Source organism: Furipterus horrens, unplaced genomic scaffold, assembly GCF_987537825.1.
Source record: "Furipterus horrens unplaced genomic scaffold, mFurHor1.1.pri manual_scaffold_1, whole genome shotgun sequence".
NCBI lineage: Eukaryota > Metazoa > Chordata > Mammalia > Chiroptera > Furipteridae > Furipterus > Furipterus horrens.
The window spans coordinates 109214657-109232493 of record NW_028327171.1 but is presented as its reverse complement, the minus strand read 5'-3'; the positions used below and the strand labels follow the sequence as shown (position 1 = coordinate 109232493).

The following is a 17837-nucleotide window of genomic DNA, read 5'->3' as shown; positions in this document are numbered from 1 at the left end:
GCACAGAAGAGTGCTGCGGAGCTGGTGACAGGTACCTGTAGGTAAACCAGTGCATTGTACTGATTATAACTGATAAGTCCAGCCTTCTGGTGGGGGAGGTGTAACCCCAATCAATCATGCATTACCCTGTTTAAAACAATGAAGTTCAAAATAAGCGTGAGCGTTAGAATGAAATGGAGAGACTCTAAGATGTAGTGGAAAGAAAACCAACTTGAGATCAGGAAACTTGCAGATTAGTGCTGCTTCTGCTAGCAATCAGCTAAAAACCAGGGCAGAATCGCTTCTGCTTTGGGCCTCAGTTTCCTCACCTGAGGAAATAAAAGGTTGAGAAGGTGATCTTTATGATACCTTTCAGCTTTAAGAATCATTGATTCTAGATAGCCATTTCAAACAACTTTAGGAACCCAGCTGAGACAACTGTAAAGTAATTAGTAATTACAAAATGGACACTTAGTGTCTCCCAAACTATGTTCCGTGGAACACTAATAATAATAAAGTGTTTTATTATTTTTTAAAAAGTGTTCAATGGTCAAAATAAGTTTTGAGAAACACTGCGCTACATTTGTCCTCTCAGAGATGAACAATGAAATTAGCATATTATAAGCACTTGTAGGCCCAGCATTAAAAACCTCACTAAGCTTTTTTGTAAAACATCTGGACACTAACACTCTGGGAAATGGAATCTGTTCTCTGAGAGCCACCCTAAATCTAGCTCTAACATTAACAATAATTTTTAAAATATGTTGTTGGTTGTTGTGATACAGTTTTCATTTTAATGTTCATAGTTTTGATCCTCCTTCTTCTAAACAAGTCCCTTTAACATCTCATATAACAGTGGTTTGGATCTAACAAACTCCTTCAGTTTTACTTTGTCCTGGAAACACTTTCTCTGCCCTTCTATTCTGAATAAGAGCTTCGCTGGATAGCATAATCATGGTTGTAAGTTTTTGCTTTTCATTACTTTGAATATTACATGCCAGTTCCTTCTTGCCTGCAGAGTCTCTTTTGAGAAATCAGCTGATAGTCTTATTGGGACCCCCTTGTACATAGTTCTTTTCTCTCTTGCTGCTTTTAAGATTATCTCTTTAATTTTTGACATTTTGATTATAATGTGTCTTGGTGTGGTTCTCCCTGTATCCAATTTATTTGGAACTCTTTGTGCTTCCTGGACCTGAGAGTCTATTTCCTTCCCCAAGTTAGGGAAGTTCTGCTTCATTATTTTTTCACATAATTTTTTAATTTCTAGTTCTTCTTCTTCACCCTATAATTCGGATGTTTGCTCGCTTATAGTTGTTCCAGAGGTTTTTGAGCTTCTCCTCATTTTCCTCACTTTTTGTTTCCTCTTTCTGCACTGGTTGACTATTTGATCCTTCCCTATGTTCTGATTTGTTGATTTGATCCCTAGTGTTCCTTCTCTCACCACTTATTTTGTATGTGTTTTCGTTCATTCCAGCAGGACTAGCCTTCATTCCTTCCCTGTCTTGATTAAGTCCCGCTGTTATTTCTGTAAGCTGTCTTATAACTATCGCTCTGAACTGAGCCTCAGAAAGATTATCTATCTGTTCGTCCGTTAATTCATGTATTTGCTTTCTGGTCAGCTGCGTGATTGGGATCTCTATCATGAGCCCTGCCATCCTGGCAGTTTTTGCTTCCTGGGCGGGGCTGTCACACCTCCTATGCTATAGAGGGCAGAGCCCCATGCACTTGTCACTATAGGGCGACCCTTCTCACCACACTGTGGTGCTTTGTGTGGGGGCAGGAGTCCAAGATGGATTCCTGGTGTTCTCTCTCCACTGAGAGACTGGGAGCTTCCTCCTCTGTGTCCATGCCCACTGGGCCTCACAGTCCAAGGCAATGGGGGTCTGCCTTCCTTAATGTTGGAATTGTGAGCAGACAGGTTTGGTCTGCAGCCAGGGATGCTCCCCAGGTGCTTCTTGCCTCCCCTTAAATACGGGTGTTTGTGCTTACCACAGCCCCGCCACTCATCACCACTGCTGCCGCCTCCAGCACAGCTTGATCTCTCCACCTCAGCTTCACCCTTCCTACCCATCCGGATGAGCACCACTTGTTTATAACTTCATATGTTGGACTTCCATGTAGCTTTATTTTCTGGAACTTCTGATTATTTCTGGTTTTGCGGTAGTTGCAGTCCCTCTTAGTTGTGGAGGGAGATGGAGCGTGTCAGTCTAGGCCTCCACATTGGCTGGAAGTCCAACAATAATTTTTTTAAATTGTACCAGAAGCAGAAGGAAAGCAAACTAGAGAATCTTTATAATCTTTGACAAGCATAGGAAAAACATACTGAATCAGAAGAATTTTTTCTAGGTCTAACTGGCAAGCAAGACATTTATAATTCACCAGAATTAGAGCTCATCTGCTCAAGACTTGTGTAGTCAAACAAAAGCAAAATTCTGGAAGCAGCAGCCGCAATGTGCAAGCCAATCTAACATGAGCGACAGACAGGTCAACTGCGTTGCTCCAGTAAGAGTTGCCCACGAGGCTTCCTGTCTGGAATGAAGGTTGCCGCCATTTCCTTGTTTCTGCTGCTTTGTATCTGTGGTTCCAACTACTTACTCTCTCTGGCTTTTGTCTCAAAAAGCCAACTTCCTGGCTGTCTGGGTCTGACCCCTTCCTGAGGGTGGCCCATGTCAGCACCAGTCCCCTCTCCTCCCACTGACCAGGATCCCAGTGTGCTCCACACCAGGCCACTGAGTAGGACCTGTAATCAAAAGTTGGGTCATTGACTGTGGCAGAGAAGACAAGGGCATTGTTATGAATACAGAACCTGTTTGGAAGCCAGAAGCAATTAGGATTAATCAATCATTTTCCTAGACAAAAGCATGTATTACAGCAGTGTAGTTTCGTAGATCTTCATTTATTAACTTTTATAAGTGATCTGAAGGAAGGCATACAAAATGACATGGCAAACTGTAGGAGGTTCTGAAATGGCAAAGCATAAGTAGCAGTAGGTAATCTCACGACGCTGAATGACTTTCCAGGGCTTGGGAGCAGAGTGAGGCTACTGCAGTGGAAGGTGACATGGGCAGGCAGGTGGGAACCCTGGCAGGGGCTCAGCACTGGCAAGGCCCAGGCAGGAGTAGTGATCAAGTTAGTGGAGTCTAGGGGTCGGGTAAACATGGAGATTTGGCCAGGGATACCCTTGGCTCCAGATTGTTCCTGCCCTTGAGCAGAGCCTCAGCAACAGGACCTGGTCCCAAGGTCAATGGTCTGAGGAAGGCAGGTCCTGGGCATGTCTTTTTTTGGTCCAGATAAGTCTTGCACGTGATAAAAAATAAAATAGTACAGAGGTGCTTGTGATGTACAGCAGGTCTCCCCCCAACCCCTCAGCACTCCCCCAAGATCGCCTCCATAGGGACAGCCACTTACAATCGTGTTAGTACTTTGGAAGTCAACTGTATATCACCAAGCCATATGCCTGTACTTACACCTTGATTATTCAAAGTCAGATACGTATAAGCTATTGACTTCATGCCAAGAAATAAGAGCGTTTAGCTTACTTACGTGTTTCTCCATCCACTTTCCAATTTTTGAGTTCTATTTTAATTTTTAGTTCTTTTTGGTTACCTTTATAACTTTAAATAATACACTTAAATTTTTGTTATTTTATCAATTCCAAGCTGCATCCTTTCACTTTTTATTGTTGGTGTGGGAAATTGAGATTCTCTGTATGTTTTAAGATTAATGTATTAGAGTCATATTTATTTTATGTGTAAAATTTTTTATAAGGAATGCTTTAGTTATCTCAAGGAAATATCCAATATCCAGGGAATATGCATAATCCTTTTGTATTTGTGTTTTAGACCAATATCAGGGAAACCATAACAAGTTGGTTAATTAGCAGGTGAGTGAACAAAATCCCATGAAAACTGTAGTTTACAACTTAAACTAAACAAACAGTTTCACACACACACTCTCATAATCTATTTAAAATTCTTTTGTCTTAAGCTTACAAGTCCACAGTCCTTGTAGCTTAAAAGACAAAGTGCTCAATGTTTTTGGAAATCTCTTTGCTCTTCTTAGCAAACACTTAGAAACTCCATTTTAGGATGACAAGATACAGGGTAAGTATAGCGTTAACTTAAAATGTATTGCAACTGTATATATAGATATTTTCTAATCTTTTCCTTATCTACCTAACAAATTTAATGGTTAGCTCTCCTATTAAGCTTTCTTATTAAACGAATAGAAGCTTGTAACATTCAATCTAGTCCTGAGTGAAGAACCTCGGAACTTATATTTTGTTTTCCACACCACTACAACAAAAATATTAGTGCTCTTTCTCTTCCCTCTACTTATCTTCCCTCTTTTCACTTCCTAATGTTGGTTAGCTATAGCTTCACCAAGCTAAATAATATTTGTATTCTATTTTGTAGCTATAGTTAGTTCCTCTGTGCTTTGTCCATAAGTCAAATTTTGGAAGCTAAAAACAATACACATATACATTATTGTGATTATGTAGCTGTTGTTCATCGATGAGCAAAGTAGTGGGCTAGAATTCAGTTCCCTTTGCTGTGATTATGATGAGGTCCTTGTGCCACTTAGGGGAGAATGTCCCTAATATCATGGCCAAATGAGTTAATATTTCTTAAATTTCATTAGTTGTTTAAAATCATGTCATATTTTAATTTGCTTCATATTGAGACCTTGATTTTCTTGCTCACTTTTCCTGGAGTTTCAATAAACCTTTTTCTTTCTTTTTTTTTTTTTTTTTGTCAAAATATGTAGTGAACATATCCTTAAAATTCCTCAGTTTGTTCATTATACTGTCCATTGTGTTGATCCCAGTTTTTATCCAGAGGCATCCCTCTTGGGGTCTCCACCCTTCAGCTTCAATCCCTGTTGGTGTTTCTGTTGTTCAACTGTTATTCTGGGACTTTACACCATTCCTGAGTTCTCACCACTGTTTTCTGAATCTCATGTTTTCCTCCTTAATGGTTTATATCCTCATTTTGCAGAAGTAAATGCTTTAGTATCTTCCTCAGAAGTGGAGGTAACTTATACGAGTTCTTATATGCTTAACTTTACTTTCATTTAATTGGTAATCTGGCTAAATTTCTAGTTTCAAAATAATTTTTCCTCAGAATTTTAAAATCAGTGCTCCATTGTTTTCTAGCATTCAGTGTTGCTGATGAGAAGTTTGATCCTGCTCTAATTTTCGTTCCTTTGTAAGTGTTCAGTTTTTATTTTTGAAAATATTTAGAATTTCTTCTGATGCATTTAGATATGGAAGTTTTGTTTGGTTTGATTTGGTTTGTGTTGTCTATTTTATGGGTTATATCAGCCTGAAGACTTGTGTCTTCTTCAGTTTGAAGACATTTATTTCTATTATTTATCTGGTTATTTTACTTGTTTCTTTTCTCTGTTTGCTCTATCTGGATCTCCTATTAGTTGGGTGTTGTAACTCCAAGATATTTTTCTATTATATTCTTTGCTCAAAGTTTCTACCCTTTTATCTTTCTGTTCTAAGTTCTGGTATATTTACTTAACTTTATCTTTTAGATCTTTATTGCATTTTTAATTTTAGTGATCACGTTCTTAATTTCCAAAAGTTTTTTCTAGTTCTTGGATTATTTTTTGTTTTGCATGGCAACTTTCTTTATAAATAGAATATTCTTCTTGGATGTGTCTCAATCTACTCGTTAGTGTTTCCTTCAAAATTCTTTTCTGTGTCCTGTTTCTTATGTTTCTTCCAGCTCAGGTTGTTCTATTTTTATCATGCATGTATTTGTGTGTTTCTTCCTGGTTTTTATTATACGTCTGGTGGTCTTTGGTTGCTGGCATGGATTCCCTGCTGTAGTGTGTTCAGGTCTGTTTTCCTGATGAGGTTCCCTCTTCATGGGAAAGCAGATTGCAGCACATTTGTGAGAATGGCTGGTTATGAGGAGGGCTTCATTCGGGTTGCAAACGTCCACACTAGCATCCCTGGTTTTCCTCTGGTAGTGTGTTCAAATCCTCTAGAGAAGGATTCCAAAGTTTTCTGTTCCTTCCCTTTCACTTTTATCATTTCGTTATCTGCATTTTCTGTGTTCCAGACATCTGTGGAAATCTTTCATCTATAAGACTCCTCCTCCCAATCCTCTTTGCTTGTAGACATGTATCCCCTTTACTCCCCTTTTAATAGGATCTTGGGAGGCAGGGGAATCAAAGAAAAGAAAATGTGTCTATCATGCCATTTTAAACAAAGAGCTCTTTAAAAATTATTTTTTGAGGACTTCCAGCTAAGACGAAGTGCAGGTAGACACACTTCACCTCCTCTCACAAGAATAAGAAGGATTACAACTCCCTCAAAGCAAAAACCAACTAGAACTTCCAGAAAATCACAATGTATGGAAGTCAAACAACCAAAGATTTAAAGAAGGAATATTCATCCAGATGGGAAGGAGGAGCCAAGAGCACCTGGTGTGGTGGAGGCGAGGCAGAAGTGGCAAGGCAGCGGCAGTGACAGCAGCTGCAGCTGGCAAAATGAGCAGCCCACATTTACCCGTGGCAGATAAAAGCTGGGAGGGACACCTGGGAAGCAATCCCAGCTTCAGGCCAGACTGCGTAGCCCAGGGTTCCAGCACTGGTAAAATAAAGCCTTATCTCTTCTGGCTGTGAAAACCAGTGGGGGTTGGAGCAGTGGAAGAAACTTCCCTTCTCTTAGGAGAGTTTGTTTAGAGGTCCCATGGTCCTAGAACGTATGCAAACCCAGCCACTCTGAGGACCATCACCAGGGCAACAGCTAGAGGGGTGCCAGTCCCATACAGGAGGTGGGTGAAGTGACTGGAAAAGGGGTGCGTGCCAAGCAATTGGCATTGTTCACTCTCTGACCCTTCCCCCACATACAGCACCACAAAGCAGTGAAACAGGTCACCCAGCACTGATGAATGCCTAAGACCCCACCCCTTACAACGTAAAAGGTGTGGCAGCTCTACCTAATACACAGAAGTAAATAGGGAGGCTGTCAAAATGAGAAGACAAAAAAGTATGGCCCAAAATAAGAACAGGTCAAAACTCCAGAAAAAGAACTAAGCAAAGGAGATAGCCAACCTATCAGATGAAGAGTTCAAAACACTTGTGGTAACAATGTTCAGAGACATGATTGAGTATGGCAAATGCATAAGGGAAGAAATGAAGGCTACACTAAGTGAAATAAGGAAAAATCCACATGGAACCAATAGTGAAGGGAAAGAAGCCAGGGTTCAAACCAATAAATTGGAACATAAGGAAGAAATAAACAATCCACCGATAAAGAATAAAGAAACAATTAAAAAAAAAAGTATAAGAGGACTCTGGGACATCTCTAAAAGTGCCGACATCTGAATCATAGGGATGCCAGAAGGAGAAGAGGCAGAGCAAGAAATTGAAAACTTATTTGAAAAAATAATTAAAGAAAACTTTCCTAATTTGGCAAAGGAAATAGACATACAAGTCCAGGAAGCACAGAGAATCCCAAACAAACTAGACCCAAAGAGGACCACACCAAGACACATCACAATTAAAATACCGAAGGCTAAAGATAGAGAATCTTAAAAGCAGCAAGAGAAAAGGAGAGTTACCTACAAAGGAGTTCCCATAAGACTATCAACTGATTTCTCAAAAGCAAGATGGGACTGGCAAGAAGTATTCAAAATGATGAAAAGCAAGGACTTACAACCAAGATACTCTATCCAGCAAAGCTAGCATTTGGAATGGAAGGGCAGATAAAGTGCTTCCCAAAGTAAAGTTAAAGAAGCTCATCATCACCAAACCATTATTATATGAAATTTTAAAGAGACTTATTTAAGAAAAAGATCAAAACTATGAACATTAAAATGACAACAAACTCACAACTATCAAAAAATGAATCTAAATAAAACCAAAAACAAAAACAAACTAAGCAAACAACTCAAACAAGAAAAGAATTATAGGTATGGAGATCATATGGAGGGTTGTCAGTGGGGAGGGCAATGGGGGAGAATGGGGGAAAAGGTACAGGAATTAAAAAGCATAATTGGTAGGTACAAAATAGACAGGAGGATGTTAAAAATAGTAAAGGAAATGGAGAAGCCAAGGAATTTATATGCACAACCCATGGACATGAACTAAGAGGTGGGAATTGCTGGAGGGAGGAGGGTACTGGGTGGGGGGGGGCAAAGGGGAAAAATTGGGACAACTGTAATAGCATAATCAATAAAATATACTTTAAAAATTATTTTTCCTTTATTTCAAAAATAATTACTGTAGAAAACTGAGAAAATATAGATAAGTAATAAAATGAAAAAGACATCTTTTCATCACCCAGAAATAACATTGTCAACATTTTAAAACACGTTCTAGTTCCTTTTTGCTATGCATCTATTTATGGTTTGTTTTTTTACAGTGGAATCATACTATACTTCTGTTTTCTAATATGCCTCTGAAAACAAAGCAATAGCTTTTAAATACCTTTCATATCACAACATATTCCTGAGGATATTGGAGACCTGGTATTTATTGAAAGATGTATCATCGCTGATTTAACCAATCTGCTATTTTTAGATATTAGACGGTTTCTAATTTTCACTATCATAAAAATGCATTATAGACAGCTCTTGGCTAACTTTTGACTCATATCCTTGACTATTTACTTAGGAGAAAATTCTAGTAGTAGAATTGCTGGGTCCAGCATTCCAGGTAGTCTTTGAAATAGCCCCACTTTAACTTTCTGGTCCCAAGCTTTCGCTCCACTCCACTTCTCTTGAGTTTCTGTAAGTGTTATTGCAGAGGCATTATGAGCATAATTTTTGGAGTCAGACAGACCAGGGTTGAATCATGGCTTTTACCACTTAGTAAATGTGTGACCTTAGGTTATTTTAATTAACCTCTTTAAGCACTAGTTTCCTTTTCTATAAAATGGGGGAAATAATTCTACCTTTCTGATGTGATTGTTGTGAGGATTAAACAAGATAAAAATGCATGTAAAGCACTTAGCACAGGCCCTGTCAGGTTGAAAGTGTTCACAGATCCTTAATGATGTGGTTAGACCATTCCTTCTCCCAAGCCCATGCAAATGTTCCTTCAAGGGCATGAAGCAGATGCACCCACCCTCTGTGAGGCTTTCCTGACAGGAGCTGGTAGAGCTCTTGTGGGCTGGACGCGCATTTGATATTCAGAACACATTGCCTGGAGCTTCCCTTCTGTGTGTGTGTGGATGGAGGCGAGTGATGTCCCCCACCCCACCATCCTGCACTCTGCTCTCTCCCCCATCATTGCTAATTACTTTTTATTTTGGGAGTAGTCGTGATGATGTGACCCAGTGTTGGTACCATCAGGGTTTTTCTTTGGAGTTTGTTTAGAGCCCTTTGGAAGTTCAGGAGGTTTGAAGGTGGTCTCTGGCTCTGACTATTGGGTTGGACTTGCCCCCAGACACCTGAGCCCCGGTGTAGACAATGGGCAGCGGAGGCAAGGGACTCTGCTGTTCAGACTGCAGGGGGTGGTGTGCCGAGGCCGAGCCCCTCCAGGGTGTGGGCCGGCGGAAGGCAGCACTCAGTATGCGGCCTTGGGACTTCCGTGCCGCCTGCCAGATGCCTCCCTCATTACTTTGCACGGAGCCAGAGCCGTAAGATGCTTCTGAAGCTTGTCGGGCTTTCCTCAGCATTGTCCAATGCACAAGCCCCTTTCATGCCCAGGGATGCCTCCCAGTTGCCAGGGGAGATTGAGAAGCAAGGTTTAACGAGCTGCAGATGGGAGGGCTTGCCAAGGGATAGCTTCCAGAAGGGGACTTCCCTCACCCAGCAGGGGACCCCAAGAGGGCAAGATGATTCACTGAATCCCCTGCTCAACCCTCTCCCATCCCGATGTCTTTCAGGAGTCATGGCCGGTTTTAACATGGGGGGCGACCTCAGGGAGCCCGCTGCCAGCATCCCCCTGGGCTCCCTCGCAGCTATTGGCATCTCGTAAGTTCCCCTCAGGGGCAATCAGCTGGAGGGGAAGGGAAAACTCCAGGCAAAGGACTGCCTCCTTTGTTCTGAGAGTGCCTGACTCTGACCGATCTATTTCATATTCCAATCCTCCCTTTAACATTCAGCTGGCTGGAAAATTCAAGTCTGGTGGGTTCAGAGGAAGGCCCTTTCATACCCCCTGCCTGGGACTGCAGCGCCAAATGTCATTAACACTGATCCAATCCTTTCTTTCCTTTCTCCTCAGCCTCCCACCTCTCCCCCTCCCCACCCACATTTTGAACTTGGGGATTTTTTTAACCATTGAGTTTCCAGGACCATTGGGAGGAGCATAAGATGAAGGGTTTTGCAATCAGATTCAGATTTGCATTTCAGCCATGCCACTGCTTGGCTGCATAGCTTTGGGCCATTTATTTAGTTCTCTGAGCCTCCTTTTTATTTTCTGTAAAATGTGGACAATGAAAATATGTGGGCCCCACAGATTGTAGAGGAGATATTGTGTGTAAAGGCACATAGTAGGAACTTAGAGATGCCTACCTGCACCACCCCAAGGCTGTCCTGGGTTTTAGGTCACACTGGGCTACCCACACAAGCAGGCTGGGTGGCCTTCGGTCTGTTTCTGACCTTCTAGAATCTTTTGATTTTCTTGTTGTACCCCGAGAAAGAGTTTCTTTGCCTTCACTGGCTGGGTGTAAAAGGCAAGGAGATCACAGACGTGACCATGACTTGAAAAGTTGAAAGTGCCTGCAGTATTTTAACTGTGATAATTAAAAAGATTAAGTTATGTATTTCGCAAATGCTGAATTTGCTCTTAGTTGACTGTTGCTTTTAGCCAGGCACGCAGCACCAGTCTATTTTATGTTAAATAGGGCAATCAATCACATTGGGAAGAAAACTGAAGCCAATTCAGAGTCAGGACTTAGAAAGGAAAGGAAAGAAAGAATGCTGTCTTGCTTTCGGTCATAGCTGGAAGGTCCCAGGAGGAACCTTTGGCCCACCTTCTCACTGCCCAGATGGGAATGAGGCCGCAGGGGACACAGGACTTGTTCCAGGTCACAGGACATCTGGGGGCGGAGCCAGGTCGCTGCAGGCCTTTTTACACTTGGCTTGGCTGCCCATCATCTGTAAGCCAAGGAACAGCAGGACTTCGAGGTCTGAATGATCATCAGCTTGTTCTTCTTGCAGAAAGAAGGGAAGGGGGCTGCCTGTCAACTCTGGCCTGAGTCGTGGCAACCTAGAGGCCAGCTGAGCCTCCCCCTTGCCCCCCTCCAACACCCTTTGTGTGTTTCTCTTTACTGTAAAAAAGAGACAAAACAGTGATACTTTCTTTTTGCTAAGAAAAATGTAAGGAGAAAGAGTATGAAGCCCCCCCAACCCCCCAACCAAGATGAACTAAGGAGGAGTCTTCACGACAGGCCTTTCTCTTTCCTTTGTTTGAGCCAGGTCCCTGTGGGAACCCGAAGGCCACATGGGGTGGGCTGAGATGGGATAGGCTGAGGCAGGGGCAGCTCTGCCCTGCTCTTGGGTGTTTTGCAGGTGGTTTCTCTACATCGTCTTTGTCTTCCTGCTTGGCGCCATCTGCACCCGAGAGGCCCTTCGCTATGACTTCCTGATAGCTGAAAAGGTGGGTGAGTCCTGCCCAAACCGAAGGGCTCCAAGTGCTGGGTCATTAATTTGTTCCCATCAACAAATGGCAGCTTGCCCCTTGCAGTCCTGCCTGGGAATCCGTTTATTCTTGGGCTCAGGACAGAAGGCTGGGGGCAGAAACACGGAAAAGGTACAGTTCTTCTTATGGAACCCTTGAAACAGGTAACAGCACCTGGAAAGGCACATGCACCCAGCTGACTAAATAGTAGGGAAAAATCAAGACAAAAACAGAATCTATTTACCTGAAATCCCCAGCTCAACTAGCTCTTTATTTTTGCCAATAGCCTCACCTGCCACCCTGAGCAGAAAATACTGCTCACAAGAAGCAGGTAAGAAGGAGGAGGCTGATGGACATCAAGAGGGTGGCAGGTGGAGGGGGATGGAGGAAGCCCAGCAAGAGCCCTGGGGAGGTAGGGCAGAAGGTGATCCCCCACCCCCACCCCCTACCCCCGTTTCCTGGGCTCTGCACACGGGGTGGGCCAGTTAGGTTTGGCTGTAACATCTTTGTTTCAAGCTGAAAATCCAGCCCTGAGAAGATTAGCGAATTCCTCACATTCCATAGCCACGCTTTAGCAAACTGGAGGTCATGTGATGGTCAAGGACACTCATTTGGCATCTGGAACCCAGGGGAATAAGATTGCCTGACACTTTTCTGGAAATTCTCCCGAAACTCCTACCTTCCCTTAAGTTCCTGGAGGGAAAGTGGGCCCCAAGACGTCCATCATTTATCCGAGAAGTGCAGTAGGCCAGGGGGTTTCTTAGTTAGCTCCCGTCACTGCCCCATGCTTTTAGAGAAATTACCCTTTTCTCTTGGTGAGGCCCTGCTGACCTTCAGGGGGGTGGGGGGCGCTGCTTGGGCAGCCCCAAGGTGGGAAACTCCAGCTTACATTTTGGAGCTACATTTGGGCTTGGTTTACACACTAGCACAGGCTTGTTTGTACGGCATGTAGACGCTGATGCAAAGGTGATATTTGTGTTCAGGGGTTGTGACTTTACCTCGGAGGCAGGTTTTGAAAGCAGCAGCAGTTCTGGTGGTGAGAGCACCGACCCCCACCTTCCGGGCCCAAAGTCTTGGACCCCCACTGAGCAAGGTTGGCTCTCAGGGAAGGAGTCTGTGGCCCTCCTTTATGCTTACATGCCTGCTTTCCTCTTGAGTTTCATCTTCCAGCGGCCTTTTCTCTAACCATGGAACCAAAAGCTTGGCTGCATTAGAGGAATGAAAGGCCCTCTCACCAGGAGAACTGCCCACCTCAGCCTGCGCCTTGCCAGTGGCCAGCTCCCTCCGCCTGCTTCCCTTCTAGCAGATTCCCTCCCAGAGGACCTTTCAACCACCAGACTCTGATCCAGATGGAATGAGGCAAATTGTCTGCTGGGCTGGGACTCCTTTCTCCCCTCCCTCCCCTGCTTTGCAGGGAAGCTAAGAACGGGTGTGTGGGAGAACAGGCAGCCTGAATTTAAGGAAGGCTACAACAGCAAGAGAGGAAAAACATCTCCATAAACAGCATGGGAGAGCCTCTGTGGGCGGAAATTCCACTGCTAATAGTGGAAACATCCACAGGGATTGGAGAGCTTGTTGGGAATGTCACCTGTCCCGGATGGTGAAACAGGTGGACAAGTACTTGGCTGGTTGGAGGCACATGCTAAATAAACCATGCCTGGCAATAGTATGTGAGAATGTCATTGTGCACACCCCAGGGTGAGAAGCGGTGAGTTAGTTTTTGGAGAGGATGTGAGACCGCTTCCTGCAATAGGAGCTACTGTAAAGCCTAGAAAGACAGAAAAGCTACTCTTCTTGGTGCCCAGTAGCAGACGGGCTGGTGCAACGGTAACCAAGCAGGCAACTCCAAAAGAGCAGCGCCCTGGTGTGCCCAGGACCACGTCCGATTTTCCCCTGAAAGCCTTGAGCCTTGGCTTTTCTCCTTTCCTCCTCTCTGGTGTCCCTCCTTGGGACTGACTCAGCTGTGATAGCAGGTACTATAATCAGTCAGCAAGTTGAGCCACAAACAATCTTACTAAGAGTCCCGGAGAACAGGAAGGAGCAGTGTATGGAGGATGGAAGGTATAAATGCCCAGTCTTACGTGGTTAGTTGATACAGCCTACCTACCACCACGATGTGGTTTTACTGAACTGTTGTTCATCTTGGCTTCACATCTTAGCTGTGGCCTCGGCTGTGAGCCCATCCATCCCGGAGCCTTCCTGAGTCCAGAGGAAGCCAGGCCCCTTCAGGCTGTCTGTGTGCCCGGAACACCTCACCTCCGGGCACAGGCCAGGCCCTCGGTGCTGGTTCTCACAAAGCTCCTCCACGCACTTGCCTTTGCCCTGGGTGCATTCTGCCTGAGCAGGTACCGTGGTGGCGACAGGCTGCACTGGGGTCCTTTCCGCTGGCCTGCAGCTGCTCGGTTCATCTGTTTCTTTCTGGGTTTCCTGCAGCTTCTCTGACGTATTTCTAATGGTTTGGCTTCCCAGTCCACAGTTTCTCTAATTTTGGTTTTAGCCTCATGTCTCTGCCCCGCAGGGACTTTGTCCTGGCTCTCAGGTGTCAGCCTCAGTAGTGTCATGCTTTCTAAAAAGTCTTGAGTACCATGTGGGTGGTGGCTCTCAGGTAATCTCTGTATAAAGCACAATACCTGGTACAGGGGAGGTGCTTGTTAAATTCTGACTCCCCTATATACCCCTATGGGGATACCCTTACAGACAGAACACACTGGGAGGGGGTACATTTTCGTATGACTCCACCATATGTAAGCAATAGGAAAAGCTAAAAAGTCAATCCCAATATTATTCAGTTACACAAAAAGGAATTGTATAAAGAGCAGGTACTAGTAGGGATAAAGTTGAATAGATTTAATGATTGTTTCGGAATAAATTTGTACACAGTCCAGGAGAAAACCTGTTTTTTATACATCAAAAAGACCAGGTCCTTTAGGAGCCCTGGGTCTTACTAAGTAAGAACAGAGTAAGGAATGAAAGTACCCCAAAAATATATTTATTTAAAATGGGGCATCGCACAGAGTAAACTCTAAGGATTCCTGGTCGTGACGGTCTTGGTGTGACACGGTCACAGTTGTATGTGGGAAGACAGGGTGTGGCAGGGCGCGTGGCTGATGAGGGAGCCCAGCTAGCTGATCCACATCCTCCACCCAGCCCGGCCTGACTGTCCTCATCTCTCCACTGTGGACTCAGCGCTGCCCCTCAGGAAGGAAGCCAGCTTTGCTTCCTTACCCAAATGTCCATCAAGTGAGAGAGAAAACATGACTGCAAGTTGAGGTGTTGGTCAATTTGTTTAGTGAGGACAGTACTAGAAAACACAGGTCTATAGAAGTATGATGTGAAAGGAAACTAGGAAACTGTTGAGACATTGTTGTGTTAATACATTTGAGGTTGTAAGGGTTTCTCTCCATAAATCAAGGGGCCACAGGAATTAGATTACACAGAATGAGTACCTTGCAAATGACTTCAAATTCAGTCCTTCAAGGGCAGGGTGCCCGTCAATGGATTGCTGGGATCCCTTACTCACTACAGCTCAAATGGGAGCTGTGGCAAGGTACCAAGAGCAGAGAGATGGAATCAATGATTTTCTTCAGTAGTTCCGGTAAAAAGGAATTAGGGCAGTTCACATCCCAGGTAATATTTTGGAAAGAGAGAAGTTTTTGTGATGGCTCAAACAGGTATAGGACAGAAAGGTGCCCCCCCACCCCTTTAAGATCATTTGCTCAAATAAAGCCTCATTTCCACTTCCAGTGGCACAGTTAGTAAGTTTCCAGTCCCATATGAATAGAGAAAGTGATTAAATTCTACAAGGGATGGAAGCAAACCTGTGTGGTTTACTATTGTACTTAGAAAGTCTTTCTTTGTGTCTAGCCCTGTACCAGGTGTATAACTTGTGCTCAGCCAGTGTTCTCTACATGGACAGATGCATGACAGATAGAAAGGGGGAGATAGAATTCATGTGGGAAAGAGATGAAATGTGATTTTTAAAATAATTTATTCAGACATGAGGATCAAAATGTCATTTATTTTTCAGAAAACTGACTAAATAGTAGTTTTATATAAAAGATTGGCAAGTGAACACACTTGACAAACTGGACATAAACAAGTTACTATACCTAGACAATTCCCTGTCTAGTCTTAGCCCAGGGGCTCTGTAGGAATCCCAGGGTGTGTTTGTGGGAAGGCTGGCCATGGCTGGAGTCACTGTATCATGGCCTCTGGGTGCCAGAGACTCATCAGGCTCCTGAGGTCAGTCCCAGCACCACAAGGTCACCAGAATAGGAGGGTAGTCTCATTTCCACTCTGCGTAAATGAACAGGCTTTATGTGAAAAAAAATTTTTTTTAACTCAAATATATGTCACTGTTTGGGTAAGAAGCAGTGAAATTTCTGCAAGGAGATAACATGACTGACTGGGCCAGAGAACTCTGAGAGGGCAGAATGCAGAATAATACAATGTCCTTCTCCCCGGAGTTCTCACCCCAGCTGCGCATTAGAATCCCCTGGAATGCTTTTGAAAAGCCAGTGATGTCTGTGCCCCCTTCATATTGATTAAAGCAGAATCTCTGGGGTGATTCTTATGTATAGCCAGAGTGGAGACCTACTGAGTTAGATTCTCAAAGCGCTTTTGATGAAGTTTAATCACATAATCTATGTATTTTTAAAATTAGCGTAGGATGCGTCTGGGAGCAAAGACAGAAACAAAGGTTATAGATGAATGATCACGTCTCCGAGTAGATCAAGGATTGATAATGGGACCAGTTCATCAAACCATTTTGTAAGATTTCCAGGGCACGAATCACAGTGAAGCTGTGAGGTTTCATGCATTCAGCTGGCACTTGCTGGGCCTGCTTGCCGGACTCTGTTAGGTGCAGTAGGGAGAGGGCCAGATGCATGGGACACAGGTCTCCCCCCAAGGAGCATACGGTACACTAGCAAGATAAGCCATGAGCACAATTAACTATATACCATGGGGTTATAATAAACTATGGCAGGGTAGAAAATAACAAAATGCCATCAGCGCACACAAAACAATGTGATGGCATTAATTTCTTTTAGTAATAAAATGGTAAGTGAAGGTTTAGGGGTGGGAGAAACACAGGAAACCTGGGATGCTGAAGAAAGAGAGAAGATTTGGGGGGATAAGATGAGGTGATGCATTGAGGGAAAAGTAACCCACACTGAACTAAGGACAAGATAGACTCTGTAGTCGGCCTCACTGACTGACCACTTATGTGTAGTCTTAAAGGGAGTGAACCCCATTTAATATTACAGAAGCCCAAATGACTAGACCCTCGCTTGCCTGTCCTTATGTGCTTCAAATGTGATGATTGAGGCAAATATAAAGGAATGGTAAGACTTCATCTGCAAGGCACCTGGGTGCTGGTAGCATCCTGGTCAAACTGTTCTTATTCAAGAGCCTGGTGCCCCTGCAGGCTTGGGGCTTGCCATCTCCCAAGCCTGATCTTTCAGCCTCCTGATGTTTCTGTGAACCTCCAGTGTCCTACAACTATGCTCTTTAAAAAAGTATTTCTGATAAAGAATCATGGCTGATGCAGGTTTCTGGTGTAATGTATGAACCAGGAAAGAGGTCTAACCAGGGGCTGGCGTTCTGTGTAGTTTGATGTCATTGATGTGGGGGGTTGTAAGCAAGAAAGTTAAAAATATGGGATCAGGTGAGTCTTCATGGAGAAAGGGGAAGGGGCAAAACTGAAAGCTAACTCTAACCCATCTTAATCGTTGAGCCAAATGAGCACTTGGAATAAACAGTTCTGGTGACTGTGCAGAAGGTAAAGTACAATGGAGAAGGGCATCTTGAATAATCAAGAAAACAGAGGGACTTCCCTGTGAGTCCAGGCCAGGAGGGTGAGGGGGGACTCAGGATGGACAGCCTGTGACCCAGCTGCGTGACCAGCAGCACTTGTCTTTTACAAGTTGACACCAAGCAGAACAACTGTGCTTTCTCTTTATCTGTTGGTGCCTTGTGGGCCACATGAGTCATAGATCTCATTCATTTAATCGTTCATTCAGCATTATAGTTCCGTGTTGGCACCAAGTATACTGGGATAAATGAGAAATGGAGCCAGTAGAGGAGACAGTGTCCTGGGTGCCTCTAATCTCACGATGAGGCACTGCGGGGCCCAAGGAGCAAGCACTGTTGTGAGGAGGTTGGGGATGGCCGAGTGGAGGAGGGGAGATTTGTGATGAGTCTTGAAGCACAGTCGGGAGTTTAACAGACAAGTAGATTAAATGTGTGGGCAGAGGGTTCCAGGAGGCAGG

At 43.9% G+C, this 17837-nt stretch overlaps 1 protein-coding gene across 3 annotated transcripts in view; it reads left to right on the top strand.

Moving 5' to 3' along the window:
* The window catches only part of SLC12A8 (solute carrier family 12 member 8), a 153408-nt gene that overhangs the window by 105727 nt on the left and 29844 nt on the right, over nucleotides 1–17837 (top strand). For all 3 annotated transcript variants that reach the window (XM_090266075.1, XM_090266056.1, XM_090266065.1), the window contains 2 exons: nucleotides 9830–9917; nucleotides 11457–11544. In XM_090266075.1, the coding sequence (XP_090122201.1) occupies nucleotides 9830–9917; nucleotides 11457–11544 (176 nt within the window). The remainder of the gene's footprint in view (nucleotides 1–9829; nucleotides 9918–11456; nucleotides 11545–17837) is intronic.